The sequence below is a fragment of the Cupressus sempervirens genome, chromosome 11 (assembly GCF_028749045.1).
Source record: "Cupressus sempervirens isolate cs-2001-9-10 chromosome 11, ASM2874904v1, whole genome shotgun sequence".
In the NCBI taxonomy this organism is placed as follows: domain Eukaryota; kingdom Viridiplantae; phylum Streptophyta; class Pinopsida; order Cupressales; family Cupressaceae; genus Cupressus; species Cupressus sempervirens.
The window spans coordinates 367,362,487-367,378,688 of NC_143128.1; the positions used below are offsets into that span (position 1 = coordinate 367,362,487).

The window sequence follows — 16,202 nt, forward strand, 5'->3', positions numbered from 1 at the left end:
CAACGACTTGGGGACAGCTAGGGGAAATCTGAATCTCATCCCCCTTCTGAAAATTCCCAGGAAACATCCCGAAAACTTTGGGACTTTGAGAATTTTTGGGTGTACATCCCGAGGACAGTTGGGGACATCTTGGAAGTCCACAGGACGGATGGGCGTTCCTGATTTGAGAGACAACATCGGCACTTATAAAATATTTTTCTTTCATAAAACATTTACTTTTTTAATTTTAAAGTGGGCCTCTCCTTCCAAGTTCACCCTAACATGCTAATTACTATTTGGTAGTTAATTCCTTCTATTTGGGGCCCTCTGATTAGTATTAGACAACATTGCGTTAAGAATCATGGAATTAATATTGTTGTTACAGTCATGCTACACCCACAGAATTATATAGCAAATTGTTTGAAAGGTGTTGGGAAAGTCTGAAAAGTGCATAATAGACCTAAAAGATGCATTCTTATGTCATTTTGTGGCAATACATCAGTGCTTTGTTGGTCTTGGATTGATATGGATCCTTTGTGGAAGATATGGTGAATATTGGAAGTTGCATCAAGATACACTCTTACAATAACAAACCTATATCGTGATCAGAACTGTATAGAGGACCTTTTGGTATTAATATCAGTCCACTTACAATGAATTGGAAGTGTAGTTTCAGAGTTAAATGATAGTAATGTGTTTCAAATTGGAAGGTGGGTTATTGTTTGGTGCAGGAGCACCTAGGGTTTTAGGCAAAACCTTAAATTGTTTTGGCTTGTAGTAACCATAGCCACGTCAGTAGTGAATAAGGACTAGAAAAGAGTCCCAAGTGTGTGTAAGAGTCCCTAAGAGATCAAGCAATGTGTGGGCAAAAAGTTTGCCAAGGTATGCCAAAAAGTTGCCTATAAGTTGTCAAGATAGTGCAACTTTGGTAAGAAGACAAACAAAGTCAAACCAACCTCAAAATTGGATAGATTTGAGTGGAAAGGTGTTGAATGAGTTTTAAAATGCTTATGAAGTCATTCTACACTCATTGGAAGGGTTCATGTGTGTTAGAAAAGTTAAAATGCAAAAATTGCAAATGTTGTCATGGCAACATTAGCAAGATTGTGCAACGGAGGTGAAAAGTGGTTGTGGATTGGTTTCGACAGTTAAGGCACGAGCCATGGAGCTATTTAAGACGATCTAAGGTCTGAGATCAAGGTTGGAGGCTTGTAAATACAAAGTTGTTTAATAAAGTTGACTGGTTTTCCTGGAATTACTATCATAGTCACTTTGCAACTCAAGCATCCACATGATAATGCATTGCCTTGAGACCTTTCTTTTCATGGTTACTTACTTTGTGTTCTTTTTGAGGTTTTGATCTTTAGTTTCGTTAGGTGTGATAAAATATTTACTCTGTGACTGGTTCACTGGTCAATACAGAGCTGGACGACTTCAAATGGCCCTAGAATGAATTCCAATGGTGGGGATTGTACAGCCTCTTGGAATATACTAGGGCATTGTATATACTTTATTCATATGGAGTTTGGAGTCATAATTTGCAGGTTTGCTATTTTTAACACCAAGCCATAAGTGAGACAAGGTGTACCCAGCTAGGAGTCTTGGAAGTTGCAGAACAAGGATGGAAGGCTTAATGGATTGTGGCATGAGCAATCCAAGATCATGGAGGTGTAGAGGGATGTGCAAAGAACCAGTGTGCCAGAGGAGAAGACACAGTGTATCCAATTGTGAGATGTTTGACTCTTTTGAATTCCATACAGCACAAACAAGTTTGAAAACCTTAGGTGTTTGACTCTTTTGAATTCCATACAGCACAAACAAGTTTGAAACCCTTAAATTTAGGCCTATTTCTAGGAATTGGCTGTACAGACAGGTTGGGACCCTAAAACCTTAAAACTCTGAGTCCTCTGAAAAGAATGTCAAGAATGGTAATTTATCTAGGGTCTTGTTTGGCAAGTTTCATAGTTATTGCTCAAGAACTCAATTAGGAGGCCTAATTAGACCTAAAAAGGCTACTAGCCCTATTTCCTAGAGTTCTAAGAGATCGGTAGCAAATCCATGAAAGATAGGGACAGTTTGCCATCAAACTTAGTTGAATATATAGTTCAGAAGCCTTTCCATACAAGTTGGTGATAAGCATGCCCATTGTGTGTTGGGAGGTGGACTTAGTGAGTTTGGAGAATCTACTTGGTAGAGAGATCTTTAGGGAAAGAGGAGTTGGATTAAGAGTTCCTCTAGTGTAGGGTTATAGAAAGAACCCTAGAAAGGTCAGGATAAGGACCTTGTAGGAGTCCTCAAAAGGTAGGGATCAAGAATAAAGATCTCCCTATCAAATTGATATCAGAACGTAACAAGATTTGGGCAAGTACAAGTCAGATTTGGTAGGGAATCAGTGGGTGAGACAACCATGGTGACTAATGCAGAGTTAGCTAAGGAAATGACAGAGAAAAGGAAGGAGAACAGGCTCCAAAGGAAGCCCTGGAGGCTATGAAAAATAAACTAGATGAATGGCAAAGACAACTGATAAGGTCAAAGAGAAGTTGAAGAATAATGAAGATAAGGGTAAGGCAGTGGATGAAGAGGATGAAATCCCTAAATCTAACCCACCTCTACATGAGGAACCATTCCTTAAGGCCATCAAAGCATTGGGTGGCAAAGCTCTCAAGGGAATAGCATTATTTAGTGGAAAGATGGATCCTGAGTTGGTGATGGAATAGATAGAAAGAATGGAGAACCACTTTGAGTGTGTAGGGGAAACTGAAGCCCAAAAGGTGAAGGTAGAAAAGTCTAGATTGAGGGGACCAGCCCTGACTTGGTGGAAGTTTCTTCAAGAAGAAAGAGAAAAGGAGGGAAAGAAGCCAATAGCTAACTAGAAGGCTATGGTGGCTAAGATAAAGGAAAACTATTTACCAGAGGATTATGAGATCCAACTGCATAAAAAGAGACAAAATCTCAAACAAAGAGACATGGATGTTGCTGCTTATACAGAAGAATTCCAAAAACTATGCCTTAGGTCCAAAGTTCAAGAAGAGGAGAGCATCAAGGTGGCTAGATATTTGACTGCACTTAGATGGAGTATCCAAGAGGAAATTAGTCTCTTAACCCCTACTACTATTCAAAGATGCTATCAATTAGCCCTTAAGGTGGAAGAGGAGAGTAAAACAAAACAAGACACAAGTTCAAGGGGTAGAGGAAGAGCAAGAGAATCAAGAGGGAGTCATAGAGGTGGTTTTGATGGTAGGAGTAATGAGGCCAAGAACCAAGGTGAAACCAAGCTGATTGAACACAGTAGTGATTCCAGTGGCAAAGGTAATTCTAACAGAGGTAGAGGGTTCAGGAGTGGTGGTAGAGGCAAATTTGGAGGATTTGGAAGAGGTTCTCATTTTGCAAATATGAAGTGCTATAACTGTGGTCAACTAGGTCACCCTGCATATAGGTGTCCTGATAAGGCATCATCTTCACAAGGAGAGAAGAGAGTTGCATATGCTCAAGAAGAGGTTAGCAGTGTTAGATCTCCTGAGATCAATCTTGACTCAGAGAGTGGTGAAAACCTTATGTTTAGAAGGTTGTTGATTAAGGAACCTAGTAAGGAAGAACCCAAATAGAGAAGGGCACTATTCAGAGCAAAATGCAAGATCCTCAGGAAAGTGTGTAGAGTCATTATAGACACTAGATCAACAAACAATATCATTTCAAAGGAGGCAGTTCAAAAGTTGAGACTTACCAGGATCCATCATACTCGTCCATATAAAGTCACTTGGTTGAACAAAGGAGAGAATGTCCTAGTGAATGAGCAAGAGTGGGTTGAATTTGCTATAGGAGAGTTCCAAGACAAGATTCTCTATGATGTCTTGTCTATGGATGCTTGTCATCTACTATTAGGTAGACCATGGCAATATGACAGAGATGCAGTCCATCATGGAAAGAAGAATACGTACACCTTCAAGAAGAGTGGGGTCACTTATAAAATCCAGTCACTTGTTGAAGGAGGAGCAGATACCTCAGTGGATTCTAATGTGCTCCTAACAAGTGGAAAAGAGTTCTTGTATGATCTCAAACAGAAAGGAGGAGTTGGGTTTGCAATTGTAGTAAAGCCTGAAGAAGAGGACAAACCAAAAACAACATTTCTTGCCCAGATAAAACAAATGTTGGATCAATTTAGTGACATCATCAGTGATGGGGCACCAGCAACCTTACCTCCACAAAGAGCCATTAACCATCAGATAGACTTCATACCAGGGGCATTTTTGCCAAACAAAGTTGCATACAAGATGACACCAGACCAAAACAAAGAGATAGAAAGACAAGTTTAAGAGTTGCTTGACGAGGGGTTAATCAGGAAGAGTATAAGCCCATGTATTGCTCCAGTTGTCTTGGCACCCAAGAAGGAAGGTAAGTAGAGGTTATGTACTAATTCTAGGGCAATTAATAGGATAACTATAAGATATAGATTTCCTATTTCTAGAATAGAAGACGTAATGGATTGTCTAGGAGGAGCTAAGTATTTTACTAAAATTGACCTTAAGAGTGGATATCATCAAATTAGGATGAACGAGGGGGATGAGTGGAAGACAGCTTTCAAGACCACAAAGGGTCTTTATGAGTGGTTAGTTATGCCATTTGGTCTCACAAATGCACCTAGCACATTTATGAGGTCAATGAATGAGGTGTTGAAGGATTACATAAGCAGGTTTGTGGTAGTTTACCTTGATGATATTCTCATCTTTAGTAAGACAAAAGAAGAACACATAAAGAGAAGCTAGCACCTAGAGATTGTGTTAAGGAGATCACATGAAGAGAAGCTAGCCATTAACCTAAAGAAGAGTGAGTTCTTGAAGCAAGAGCTTGTGTACTTAGGTTTTGTAATCTCCCAAGGTGACTTGAAAATAGACCCTAGCAAGGTAGAATCCATCCTTAATTGGCCCACTCCAAAAAAATGCAACTAATGTAAGGAGTTTCCATGGATTGGCTCAATTTCATAGAAAGTTTATTAGAGGATTCTGTGAGATATGTGCACCTGTACAAGATACTATCAAAAGTGAAATCAAGACCAAGTTTAATTGGAAAAAGGAGGCCAATGAAGGATTTGAGGAGTTGAAACAAAAAGTGGCTACACAACCTATCCTAGTGTTGCCAAGTTTTCAAAATTTGTTCGTTGTAAAATGTGATGCAAGCAATGTAGCTATGAAGCAGTCCTAAGTCAGGAAGGGAGGTCTGTAGCATTTTTCAATGAGAAGTTGAATGAGGCAAAGTCAAGGTACTCAACTTATGATCTAGAGCTTTATGCATTGGTTCAAGCTCTTAGGAAGCGGAGACGCTACCTTCTGCCAAAGGAATTTGTTGTTTTTACTAATAATCAGGCCTTAAGCTACATTAACACACAAGAAAAGCTCGGTCATAGACATATTAAGTGGATGGAGTTTCTGCAAGCATATACCTTGAAGAGCATTGGTATTGAAGAGTACAAAGACCAATATGAAGGTGATAAATATTTCTCAGAAGCCTACAAAGTATATGTTAATTTCAATAATCATCTTCATAGCCGGTTTGCTGACTAAACTTTGCAGAGTGGGTTATTATTTTAGGGAACCAGCTATGTGTACCCAAGGGATCTATGAGGGAAAACCTCATCCAAGAGAAGCACAATGGGAGTTTTAGTGGCCATTTTGGCTTAAACAAGACTTCATACCTGGTTCAAAGGTTCTATTACTGGACAAAATGCACAAAGATGTAAGGAGGTATGTTGAGCAGTGTACAATTTGTCAAAAAACAAAAGGAACATCTTCAAATGCAAGATTATACCAACCTTTACCTACTCCTGATAGACCATGGGAGTGTCTTAGCATGGACTTTATAGTAGGTTTGCCAAGGACAAGTAATGGTTTTGACAATGTCTTTGTGGTAGTTGACAAATATAGTAAGATGAATCACTTTATACCTTGTAAAACAACTCATGATGCTAGTTATATTGCTCATCTTTTCTTCAAGGAGATAGTAAGAATTCATGGCTTACCAAGAAGCATAGCCTTTGATTGAGAAGTAAAATTCATGGGGCATTTTGGGAAAACTTTGTAGAAAAGACTAGACACAAACTTAGCTTTTGGTTCAGCATACCATCCACAAACAGATGGTTCGATAGAGATGATAAACAGAGTGCTTGGAAACCTTTAAAGATGTTTGACAAAGGAGTATGGTTAGGTATAGGACCAAGCTGAGTTTTCTTATAACGATAGTGTAAACATATCTTCTGGTAAAAGCCCATTTGAAGTAGAAAATGGCATCCATCTAAGGGGAGTATGTGAACTCAGAGAGTTAAAGAGTAATAAAGAAAGAAGTGGACATGTTGAAGACTTTGCTCTGTATATGAAGGAGATCCATGATCAGGTAAGAAAGGCTTTGATTGAGACAAATCAAAAACTTAAGTCCAAGGTGGATAAAAGGAGAAAGGACCTACAATTTGAAGGAGGAGATAGAGTAATGGTGCATTTAAATAAAGCAAAGCTTCAAAAAGGCATCCCCAGTAAGTTATAGAGTAATGGTGCATTTAAATAAAGCAAAGCTTCAAAAAGGCATCCCCAGTAAGTTACAAATGAGAAGAATGGGACCACGCAAAGTTCTAGCCAAGTATGGGCAAAATGCCTACAAGATAGACCTTCCCAAGGAACTATCTATCTCCTCTATTTTCAATGTGCAAGATCTAGTCAAGTATAAAGGTACTAGTGTAGCAGAGAAAAAATATAGTACAGAGGTTGATAATGATGTAAGGGAGCTCAAAGTACTTGTCCAAGTGAAGCCACAAGCTAAGAAGGTCTTAGATTCCAGGGTCAAGAAGAAGACAAGGCATGGTATCTACATGGAGCACCTTATCTAATGGAAGTAACAACTTGTCAAAAGCTACTTATGTAGCAAAGAATGACTTCAAGAAACTTGGCATCAATATGGAACTCCTATATCCAGGGGTAACTAGATCTCTTTGTTGTAGGGGGGAATGGTGCAGGAGCACCTAGGGTTTTAGGCTAAACCCTAAACTGTTTTGGCTTGTAGTGACCTTAGCCAAGTCACTAGTGAATAACAACAAGAAAAGAGTCCCAAGTATGTGTTAGAGTCCCTAGGAGATCAAGCAATGTGTGGTCAAAAAGCTTTTTGCCAAGGTATGCCAAAAAAGTTGCCTATAAGTTGTCAAGATAGTGCAACTTTGGTAAAAAGTCATAAAAAGTCAATCCAACCTCAAACTTGGATAGATTTGAGTTGAAAGGTGTTGAATGAGTCTAAAAATGCTTATGAAGTCATTCAACACTCATTGGAAGGGTCCATGTGTGTTAGAAAAGTTAAAATGTAAAAATTGCAAAAGTTGTGAATGACAACTTTGCAACTTTGTCATGACAACATTAGCAAGATTGTGCAACGGAGGTGAGAAGCAGTTGTGAATTGGTTTCAACAATTGAGGCACGAGCCATGGAGCTATTTAAGACCATCTAAGGTCTAAGATCAAGGTTGGAGGCTCATAAATACAACGTTGCTTAATAAACTTGCCTAGGTTTCCTGCAATTACTATTACAGTCACTTTGCAACTCAAGCATCCACATGTTAATGGATTGCCTTGAGACTTTTTTTTTCATGGTTAGATAGAGCATTGAATGTACTTACTTTGTGTTCTTTCGGAGGTTTAGATCTTTAGTTTTGATAGGTGTCATAAAATATTTCCTCCGTTTTCCTGCAATTACTATTACAGTCACTTTGCAACTCAAGCATCCACATGTTAATGGATTGCCTTGAGACTTTTTTTTTCATTGTTAGATAGAGCATTGAATCTACTTACTTTGTGTTCTTTTGGAGGTTTAGATCTTTAGTTTTGATAGGTGTCATAAAATATTTCCTCCGTGACTGGTTCACTGGTCAATACAGAGTTGGAAGATTTCAAATGGCCCTAGAATGAATTCATATGGTGGGGATTGTACAGCCTCTTGGAATATACTAGGGCATTGTGTATACTTTGTACATATGGAGTTTGGAGTCATAATTTGCAAGTTTGCTATTGTTAACACCAAGCCATAAGCGAGACAAGGTGTACCTGGCTAGGAGTCTTGGAAGTCGCAAAACAAGGATGGAAGGCTCAATGGATTGTGGCATGAGAAATCCAAGATCATGGAGGTGTAGAGGGATGTGTAAAGAACCAGTGTACCAGAGGAGAAGACACAGTGTATCCAATTGCGAGGTATTTGACTCTTTTGAATTCCATACAACACAAACAAGTTTGAAACCCTTAAAATTTAGGCCTATTTCTAGGAATTGGTTGTACAGACAGGTTGGGACCCTAAAACCTTAAAACTCTTTGAGTCCTCTGAAAAGGATGTCAAGAATGGTAATTTATCTAGGGTCTTGTTTGGCAAGTTTCATAGTTATTGCTCAAAAACTCAATTAGGAGGTCTAATTAGACCTAAAAAGGCTACTAGCCCTATTTCCTAGAGTTCCAAGAGATTGGTAGCGAATCCATGAAAGATGGGGACAAATTACCATCAAACTTAGTTGAACATGTAGTTTGGAAGCCTTTCCATCCAAGTTGGTGATAAGCATTGCCATGGTGTGTTTGGGAGATATCTCAACAATTTAAAATTGAAGAGGCAACGTCCAACTTTTTCATCAATTAGATCTCTGAACTCATTTTGAAAAGCCTTATCTAATGAGCCTCTCTTGCGGGTATTGTGTTGTGGTCCTTGTACATCATCATCACCCCCCCTAGAAGGCATAGGCAAGAAAGGATGTGTGTTATTGATTTTTTCCCACCAGAAGAACTTTGTTTCCCTTTTGAAACTATTTTATCAATTTAATGGAGACACACTACAATAATTGCACATTGTAGTGGAGGTAGGGGTTTCATTTGGCAATTTAATTTCCTACTATGAGAATCAAGCTTCATTTCTTGGGCCCTAGGGGTGGAGGTATTAACATGTGTGAGGGGCCTAAAAAGAAAGGGTTGCGAGCTGGGCAAATAACAACATTTTTATCAAAACAAAAAAATGTTGATAAAATAGTTTCAAAAGGGGAAACAAAGTTCTTCTAGTGGGAAAAAATCAATAACACCACCCACTCACCAAGCCTCTAAACATCCTTTCTTGCTTATGCCTTCTAGGGGGGGATGATGATGATGTACAAGAACCACAAACACAACACTCGGAAGAGAGGCTCATTAGATAAGGCTTTTCAAAATGAGTTCAAAGATCTAATTGATGAAAAAGTTGGGTGTTCCCTCTTCACAAATGGTGTTCCATTCAACTTACTTAGATCACCTTACAATGAGAGAAAAAATGTAGAGACCTGACTCAAATCCATTAGAGATTCTTGGGTTCAAACAGGGGTCTATTATCTTAGATGGATGGAAAGATCACAAAAATCGTCCTTTGATAAATGTTATTGTTGTGTCTCCCAAAGGGGCAATGTTTTTGAAGGCGGTTGATTGTAAGGGACAAGTTAAGAAATTTGAATTTATCACTCACATTCTCATTGATTTCATAGAGGCAGTGGGTAGTGATAATGTTGTCCAAGTTGTTACTGACAATGCAAAAGTTTGCAAGGCTTCGGGTGCATTGGTAGAGGCTAGATATGATCACATCTTTTGAACACCGCGCACCGTCCATTCCCTCAATTTGGCGATACAAACCATTGGCACCCAAATAGATTGGGTGAAGCAAACATGTGATGAGGGTGAGGAGATTCAAATGTTTGTGCCAAACCACCATATGTTACAAGCAATTTTCATAACTTTCTCCAAATTGGAGTTATTTAAGGAAAATTTTAGAATTTAACTTAGTGTCATTTATGAAAATATCAATTTATGTCATGTTTTACATAATTAAATTTGTTGCTAACTTACTATTAACATGTTATTAGGTGGCTAAAACCCGATCTATATCAGACATAATCATCCTTAGATGACTTGTGAGGGTGAAAGAAGCATTGTCACAAATGGTGATTAGCAACCAATGGAATTTTGAAACAATCCAATACAACAAGGGCCCAAAAGGTCAAGGCAATGATATTGGATGGTGATTGGTGGACTTTGGTGGAATACATATAAGAAGTCACCGATGCTATCATGGCCATGCTAGGTTTGCCAACGCGGACCAGTCATGCTTAGGGAACATCTATGATGCATGGGCACCATGTTGGAGAAAGTCAAAGTGGTAAGTTATAATACAATCTGCTATCCAAGTTTTTTATTATTAAGATATAGCTAAATTTCAAAAGTTTTAATTTTCATAACTTACATTCAAGATAACTTACATGAACATCATTTGTTATTCATATCCTAGGTCATTCAAAGGAGAGAGAATCACCCTGTAGACACCTTACACAAAAAAGTGAAAGCAATTGCTCTTCACCATTCGAACAAGATGACTACTCCTTTGCATCTCCTAGCTTGTGCTCTCTTCCTCAAGCATTATAGCCCAAAGGTACTTGCTATTCCGGGAGAGTGGCACCTTATAGAGATGTTGAGGTTGCTGGTGGATATAAGAGGGCATTCGGTAGGATCTCCAGCGATCCAGAGGTGGGGGCAAATGTTAGGAGAAAGTTTGGGTTATTATCTCAGGAAACAATATAGATCTTAATGTTGTGAATGATCAAAGCAGAATGGCTGGTATTACATGATGGTACCTCCATGGGCAAGATCATTTGTACCTCTAGCCTTGTGCAATAAAGATCCTATCACAAGTGAGTTTTTAATTTTAAATTTTTAAGTATTTTTAATTTGTTTTGACCACTTACAACATATATGTTAACACTTATTTTGTTTGTTTTCTCTCTAGGTTGCTAGCTCTTCTACCACTAAGTGGAATTGGAGTTCATACTCATTTATCCACTCAGTTAAACTAACCAATTGGGCTCCCAAAAAGCAGAAGACTTGATGTTTGTGTACAACAACTTGCTCCTTCTATCAAGTAAGGACCCAAAATACAAGAAGGGCGTAGAGAAGCTTTGGGATGTGGCATCTGAATCTGCTCACTTGGATATGACAATTGAGGATCTTGCTAGAGCCACAATGCTTGATATAGATGATGAGGAGGAGGATGTAACACCCTCTACTGCTAGTGCAACCGATTATGGTTCCAATAATGAGGAGGATGAATTACTTGCAACCACTGAAGACCCCAATGATCCACATTTTTTAGACAATCCATTTGATGATTGAGAACACTTTCAGGATTATTGAATCATGCTTGAAACATTATTGAACTATAATTAGAAGCCTGAGGTTTGTGAATTTGATATGATGATTTTCTTGATGAATCATAATGTTTATCTTTAACATTTGGCATTGATGTATGGTCAAGCTTCATAGATTCATAGTATGAAATGATTTAGTTTTAGAATTGTGTATATATTTCTAATATATATATATATATATATATATATATTCTCATGAATCCTTGGGAGAAAAAAAGATCACGAACCCACAAACTGGATTCTCGAACCTGAATCTGTCCCCAAACCCAAATCGACAACTAGGCATAATTCCATTTATGTTAAAATGTCTTGTCATCTGACTCTCCCAGCAAATAGTTAAAAACTTAGAGTGTCAAAAGGTCTCGTTGAGAAAAGTTTGCAAAAACTTGACTCAGAACCGGATGTGATTTCTGTCATTTTAAATATCCTACATCCAGTTATTTCCCGCAAAGTGTCTTGTTAAAAGCTTAAATGGCATTTTCTTAAGAGGTTAAAAGGTTTGCAGAATTTTTATGGGGAATAGTGCACTAGTTGTAGAAATTTTAAACATCCAAAACTCATATCCACTTCCAGTTTTATTACCCGTAAAATTCAAAGTGCAGTCAAAGTTAATTTCCTGCCAAAGCTAACAAACACGTTTGATGTTGGAAAAATTCGATGATGGTGAGGGGAAGTCCTTAAGAAAAGAAAACAAGAATCTTCTCTTGAAGAAAGAAGATTACACCCATTATGGACAATTTAGAGGTGAACTTTTATGACAATTCTTTATTTTCATAGCAAGATCAAGTCATTCAGAAGTCTTCGCGGCATTTTCAAAACAAAAATTCCATCTTCTATTCTCCAAATATGGAATGTATTATTATATGCTTTGGCCTGCCGAGTAAACACGGTGGGTAGGATAAGCCCAGGACAAAAGGGCCGCAGCAAGAACGCCATCTACTTCACAAAAGGTTCATGGATTTGAGATTGTACAGCAGTAATATCAGCATTGCATCTTTTGCCTAGATTTGTCTGATATGTTTCAAAATCTTGAGCCCGGGAAATAGGCTGTACCAGTACAAATAGGCCGATATCCGGAAAGGTTTATTAATTATCTCTCGTTACGATTCATAGGGGAATCCTTCATCGGTACTGAGGCGAACGGCTCCTACTACAAGCAAGAGCAACAGCGGATTTTTAAGGTCGCCAGTGCCCGCATCTGCAAAATGGATCCCTGACTTGCTTCAAGTCAGATTTATGTTTCAAAATTCATGCAATAAGTTTCTTTCAGGCAGCAGTATTTTCATTCCGTCTTTACAAGCACAAATTCGATATGCCCTGATATCACATGATACAAAATATTGTTGAACTAACCAACTTTACACAAAGGGACAACTAACAAAACAAAAAACTAATTACATATTTCAATTTCTAACGACTACATTTCCAAACAGCGAGGGGACTGGTGCGAGTCTGCTCCGCAATATGGAATTTCGGCAACTTTACTTCCCTAATGTTTATTAGGCATTAGATTTTTACAGTTATTTGTGTACATTTTGAAGATTTTTCAAAAGAAACTCTGCAATTTGGGGATATGTGATATTATATAATATAATTGAGATTCGGGGGATCTAGTCCAGTGAATTCGAGAAGAGAAACCATTGTCAGTTTTATTTCATATTTTGGTAATAAAGTTAAATATTTGTTAAATATTTCTTCAAACTATGATTTTGAAAAATGCACAGAAAATGTGAACATAAAACCTGGTTATGCGGATTGCCGCTAGAGGGGCAAAGCGCAGCGGCTTGCTTGTAATAATTGGCAGCAACGGTCCAGTCCTGATCATTTGCATTGTCTACTGCAAAGAGCTCCTTGTATCTTGCCAAATCCCCCAAATATATAAATAGTCTGTGACAGGAAACAGCGCAGGGATTGGAAGCCTGGTCTTTCAAACACGATAAGCCCTCCCCTAGCGAGGCGGAGGGAGGAAGAGAGTATTTTGCCCTCAATTTAACAATAAGGGAGTGAAAATAACCGGAGGCCTCGTCCAGAAAACCTTTGAAGGAATTGACGACGCGGGAGAGATTGTCACGGTTGGCTTTGCGCTTAGATGAAGGGGAAAGGTTGCGGATTTTGGAGCGGAACTCTTGGATGCCGATATAATGTAAACGCCAAAGGTTTTCCTCCATTTCTGAGGCCTGCCCAGATGGCGAGGCGAGAAACAGACGTTCGTAGGCATCTCTGAGGCTAATCCGGGCTCCTCTCACGCTAGGATCCAACCATCCTCTGCTCTGCATCAGTTCTGCTAATTTTTTTTCAAGAACTGAGATATTCTTCAATTCCACTTGATTTCGCTGTCGGAATTCCAACTCCGAGCTGCATTGCTCTCCTTGCTGCATTGTTCTGGTAGTGATGCGAAAATGCCCACAGGGCCCAATTGAGCGATTCGAGTTATAGAGAGGGAGTCGAACAAGGACTTGAAAGCTTTGACGACGTCTCGTTACGCCTGACTCCCTGCCCGCGCCAGGACACCATGACTCGCATTCTAAATGGCGCGTTACATTTTTAAAAACTGCAGACAAAATTGAGTTTTTTGAGGGTTGGTGGATTGCAACATCATACAAACCACAACTGGAATTCGAAATGGCAGGTTAAATTATTTTGCAAATTGCAGGCAATTTTTTATGATTTTTGGTTGGGAAATTGAAAGGTAGAAGTTAATTTGACCAGGTTGGCTGCGCCATAGGCTATTGTTACTCTTTTTTAACTTTCAATCAAGTTAAATTAGGGAAAAAATACTCACTTCAAATAATAAATTATTAATTATAATTGAAATTTAGACTTTATATTATATTTATAATTGAAATTTAGACTTTATATTATATTTAAATTCTATGAAGTTTGAAATTTTGAATATGGTATGAGATATAAACTTTTGAATATGATATTAGGTATGATTTGAATAGGAAATTGTGTTTTCTTTTTATTGATTATATTGAAAATAAAATTTATAAGATTGGTCAATTGTATCTTATGACCATCGCACCAAAAGATAGGTTAGCATAGAGAGAGTTTATCAATTACATTTATAGAAAGTGTGTCAACATGTTATACAACATTATACAAGTCTACTAGAAAGTCAAAAACCATTGCCTTTACAAGCCATACTAACAACCCATCGGATGCTCTTCATTTTGCATCACATTATGTCATTTTGCACTTGTACAACAACCTTTAGTTGTTATGGTATACCCTATGGTGGCAGGATGGCATCGGGTGCAACATTAATAGGCTTGCTCTTCCCTAAAGCAACCTTCTCCAATAGATCATGCAATTGTTGATTCATCTTGTTTAAGGCATGTTCAAATAGATGGTCTTTGTATGTACCTATTCAATGGTGTAATTGTATGTTGACTCTTTCTTCAACATTTTTACTTCTCTATCATCTAACAACTTGAAGAATTTCTATACATCTATCTTCATAGTGGGCATAACCTATGAGGAGATATTGAAATATCTGAGTCTTTAGAGAGACTCGATAAGGTTTCAAAATATACCTTTAAAAATGTCTTCATTTCTCATTTTCCAAATAGTCCATAATATGTCAACAAAATGAACTGATCAAACCAAGTTACTGCACTTATTCAAACCCAAGAACTTAAAAGATAGTATGTTAAAGTTATTATGCAAAGAAAAAAGAAAAAATCCCCCACAACTCTCTAGCAAATAAGAAATCAAAAAAGATGTGAAAGATGGATTCATGAATTCTATAAAATGTAAAAGTGTTAATATCCCCATCTAGTTTTTTAAACGACCAACTTATGCAGGAAAAAGAGCTACAAGAAACAAAATTTCTTAGGTTCTACAAATCTATGCCAAATGTTTGCAAGGTATTTGCTCCATTGGGTGGGTTTGAGGTTCATGTTCTAGCATGTATTGAGATGTTCAAATATATGATGGTTGTTAGAAAGAAAGCTTGTAAATATTTTGGTTTGGTACAAAGGAAAGCGGTGCTATCTAGCCATTATAATTATGAGCATATTTCCTTATTAGTGCTACACTCTTTAGGAAGGTTTAGACCACATTAGGCTTCTCTCACCATGGCATAAGTCCTCCATTGAGTTTGGGAGATATCAAATTTAGGAGCCACCTCATGCTAGCTAATTGCCTACCATCTTTTATGATGTCATTGAGTTGCCTTATGCCATTATTGGCCTGATATTTAGTAAAGAAACCTTGGATGACCAAGGGTTTATCTCCCCTCTTAAAGTTCCACCAAATTGATTTCTCTCCATGGACCATGTTATTTTCATCAATACTATTATTTTTTATAACCAACTTCCTAACATATTCACATCTCTTCCAAATAGCCTTGAAAACATTAGACCCTAACACCTTGATAACAAAGTTTTGAGACATTGGGTAGTTCGTGTGGAGCCATTTTGGTGCAAGAGCACCTAAGTACAAGAACACCTAAAGGTTAAGAGTCATTATATGAGAGATTGAATGTATTTGGATCATTTATAATGTATTTGAGTTAGATTTGAATTTTAATGTCCTTTTAAGTCATAAGGAACAAAGATGTAAAGGTTACACAAACCATTTGTAAAAGTTGTCCTAATTGTCCATATATGTCCTAAGTTGGTCAAAAGGTCAAAATAATGTAAGATAAACCTTGTAAGGGAAACTTTATGGTAAGGAGACATATTCATTGAATTTGGACATACTAGAAATATTTATGCAAGGTTATGCGGTCATATTTGTAAAATGTCATAAAAGCTAGAAAAAGTGCAAACTTGCAAAATTACAATATTGTTAAATTGCACCAAGGCTGTAAAAGGAAGTTGAAAGGTCGTGAGTAGTTGAAAAACTATTTTTAAAAAAATTATAAATGTCAATGTATAGTCATTCCAAATCTAAATGAGAAACATTTTGTTTAAGAATTTGGTAATCTAAAACTCTTGTTTTGTAGTTCCTAGACAATTTTTTCTTCTATTTTCAGGCCTTGTACACCTTATACA

The 16,202-nt window shown here is 37.7% G+C and overlaps 1 protein-coding gene across 1 annotated transcript in view; it reads right to left on the minus strand.

The window, feature by feature from the left end:
* The window catches only part of LOC149529596 (uncharacterized), a 118,534-nt gene extending 104,721 nt beyond the window's left edge, over positions 1-13,813 (minus strand). The window contains exon 1 of the mRNA XM_089810593.1: positions 12,945-13,813. Within this exon, the coding sequence (XP_089666719.1) occupies positions 12,945-13,580 (636 nt within the window). The 5' untranslated portion in view covers positions 13,581-13,813. The remainder of the gene's footprint in view (positions 1-12,944) is intronic.
* Between the last annotated feature and the right edge of the window lie 2,389 nt (positions 13,814-16,202).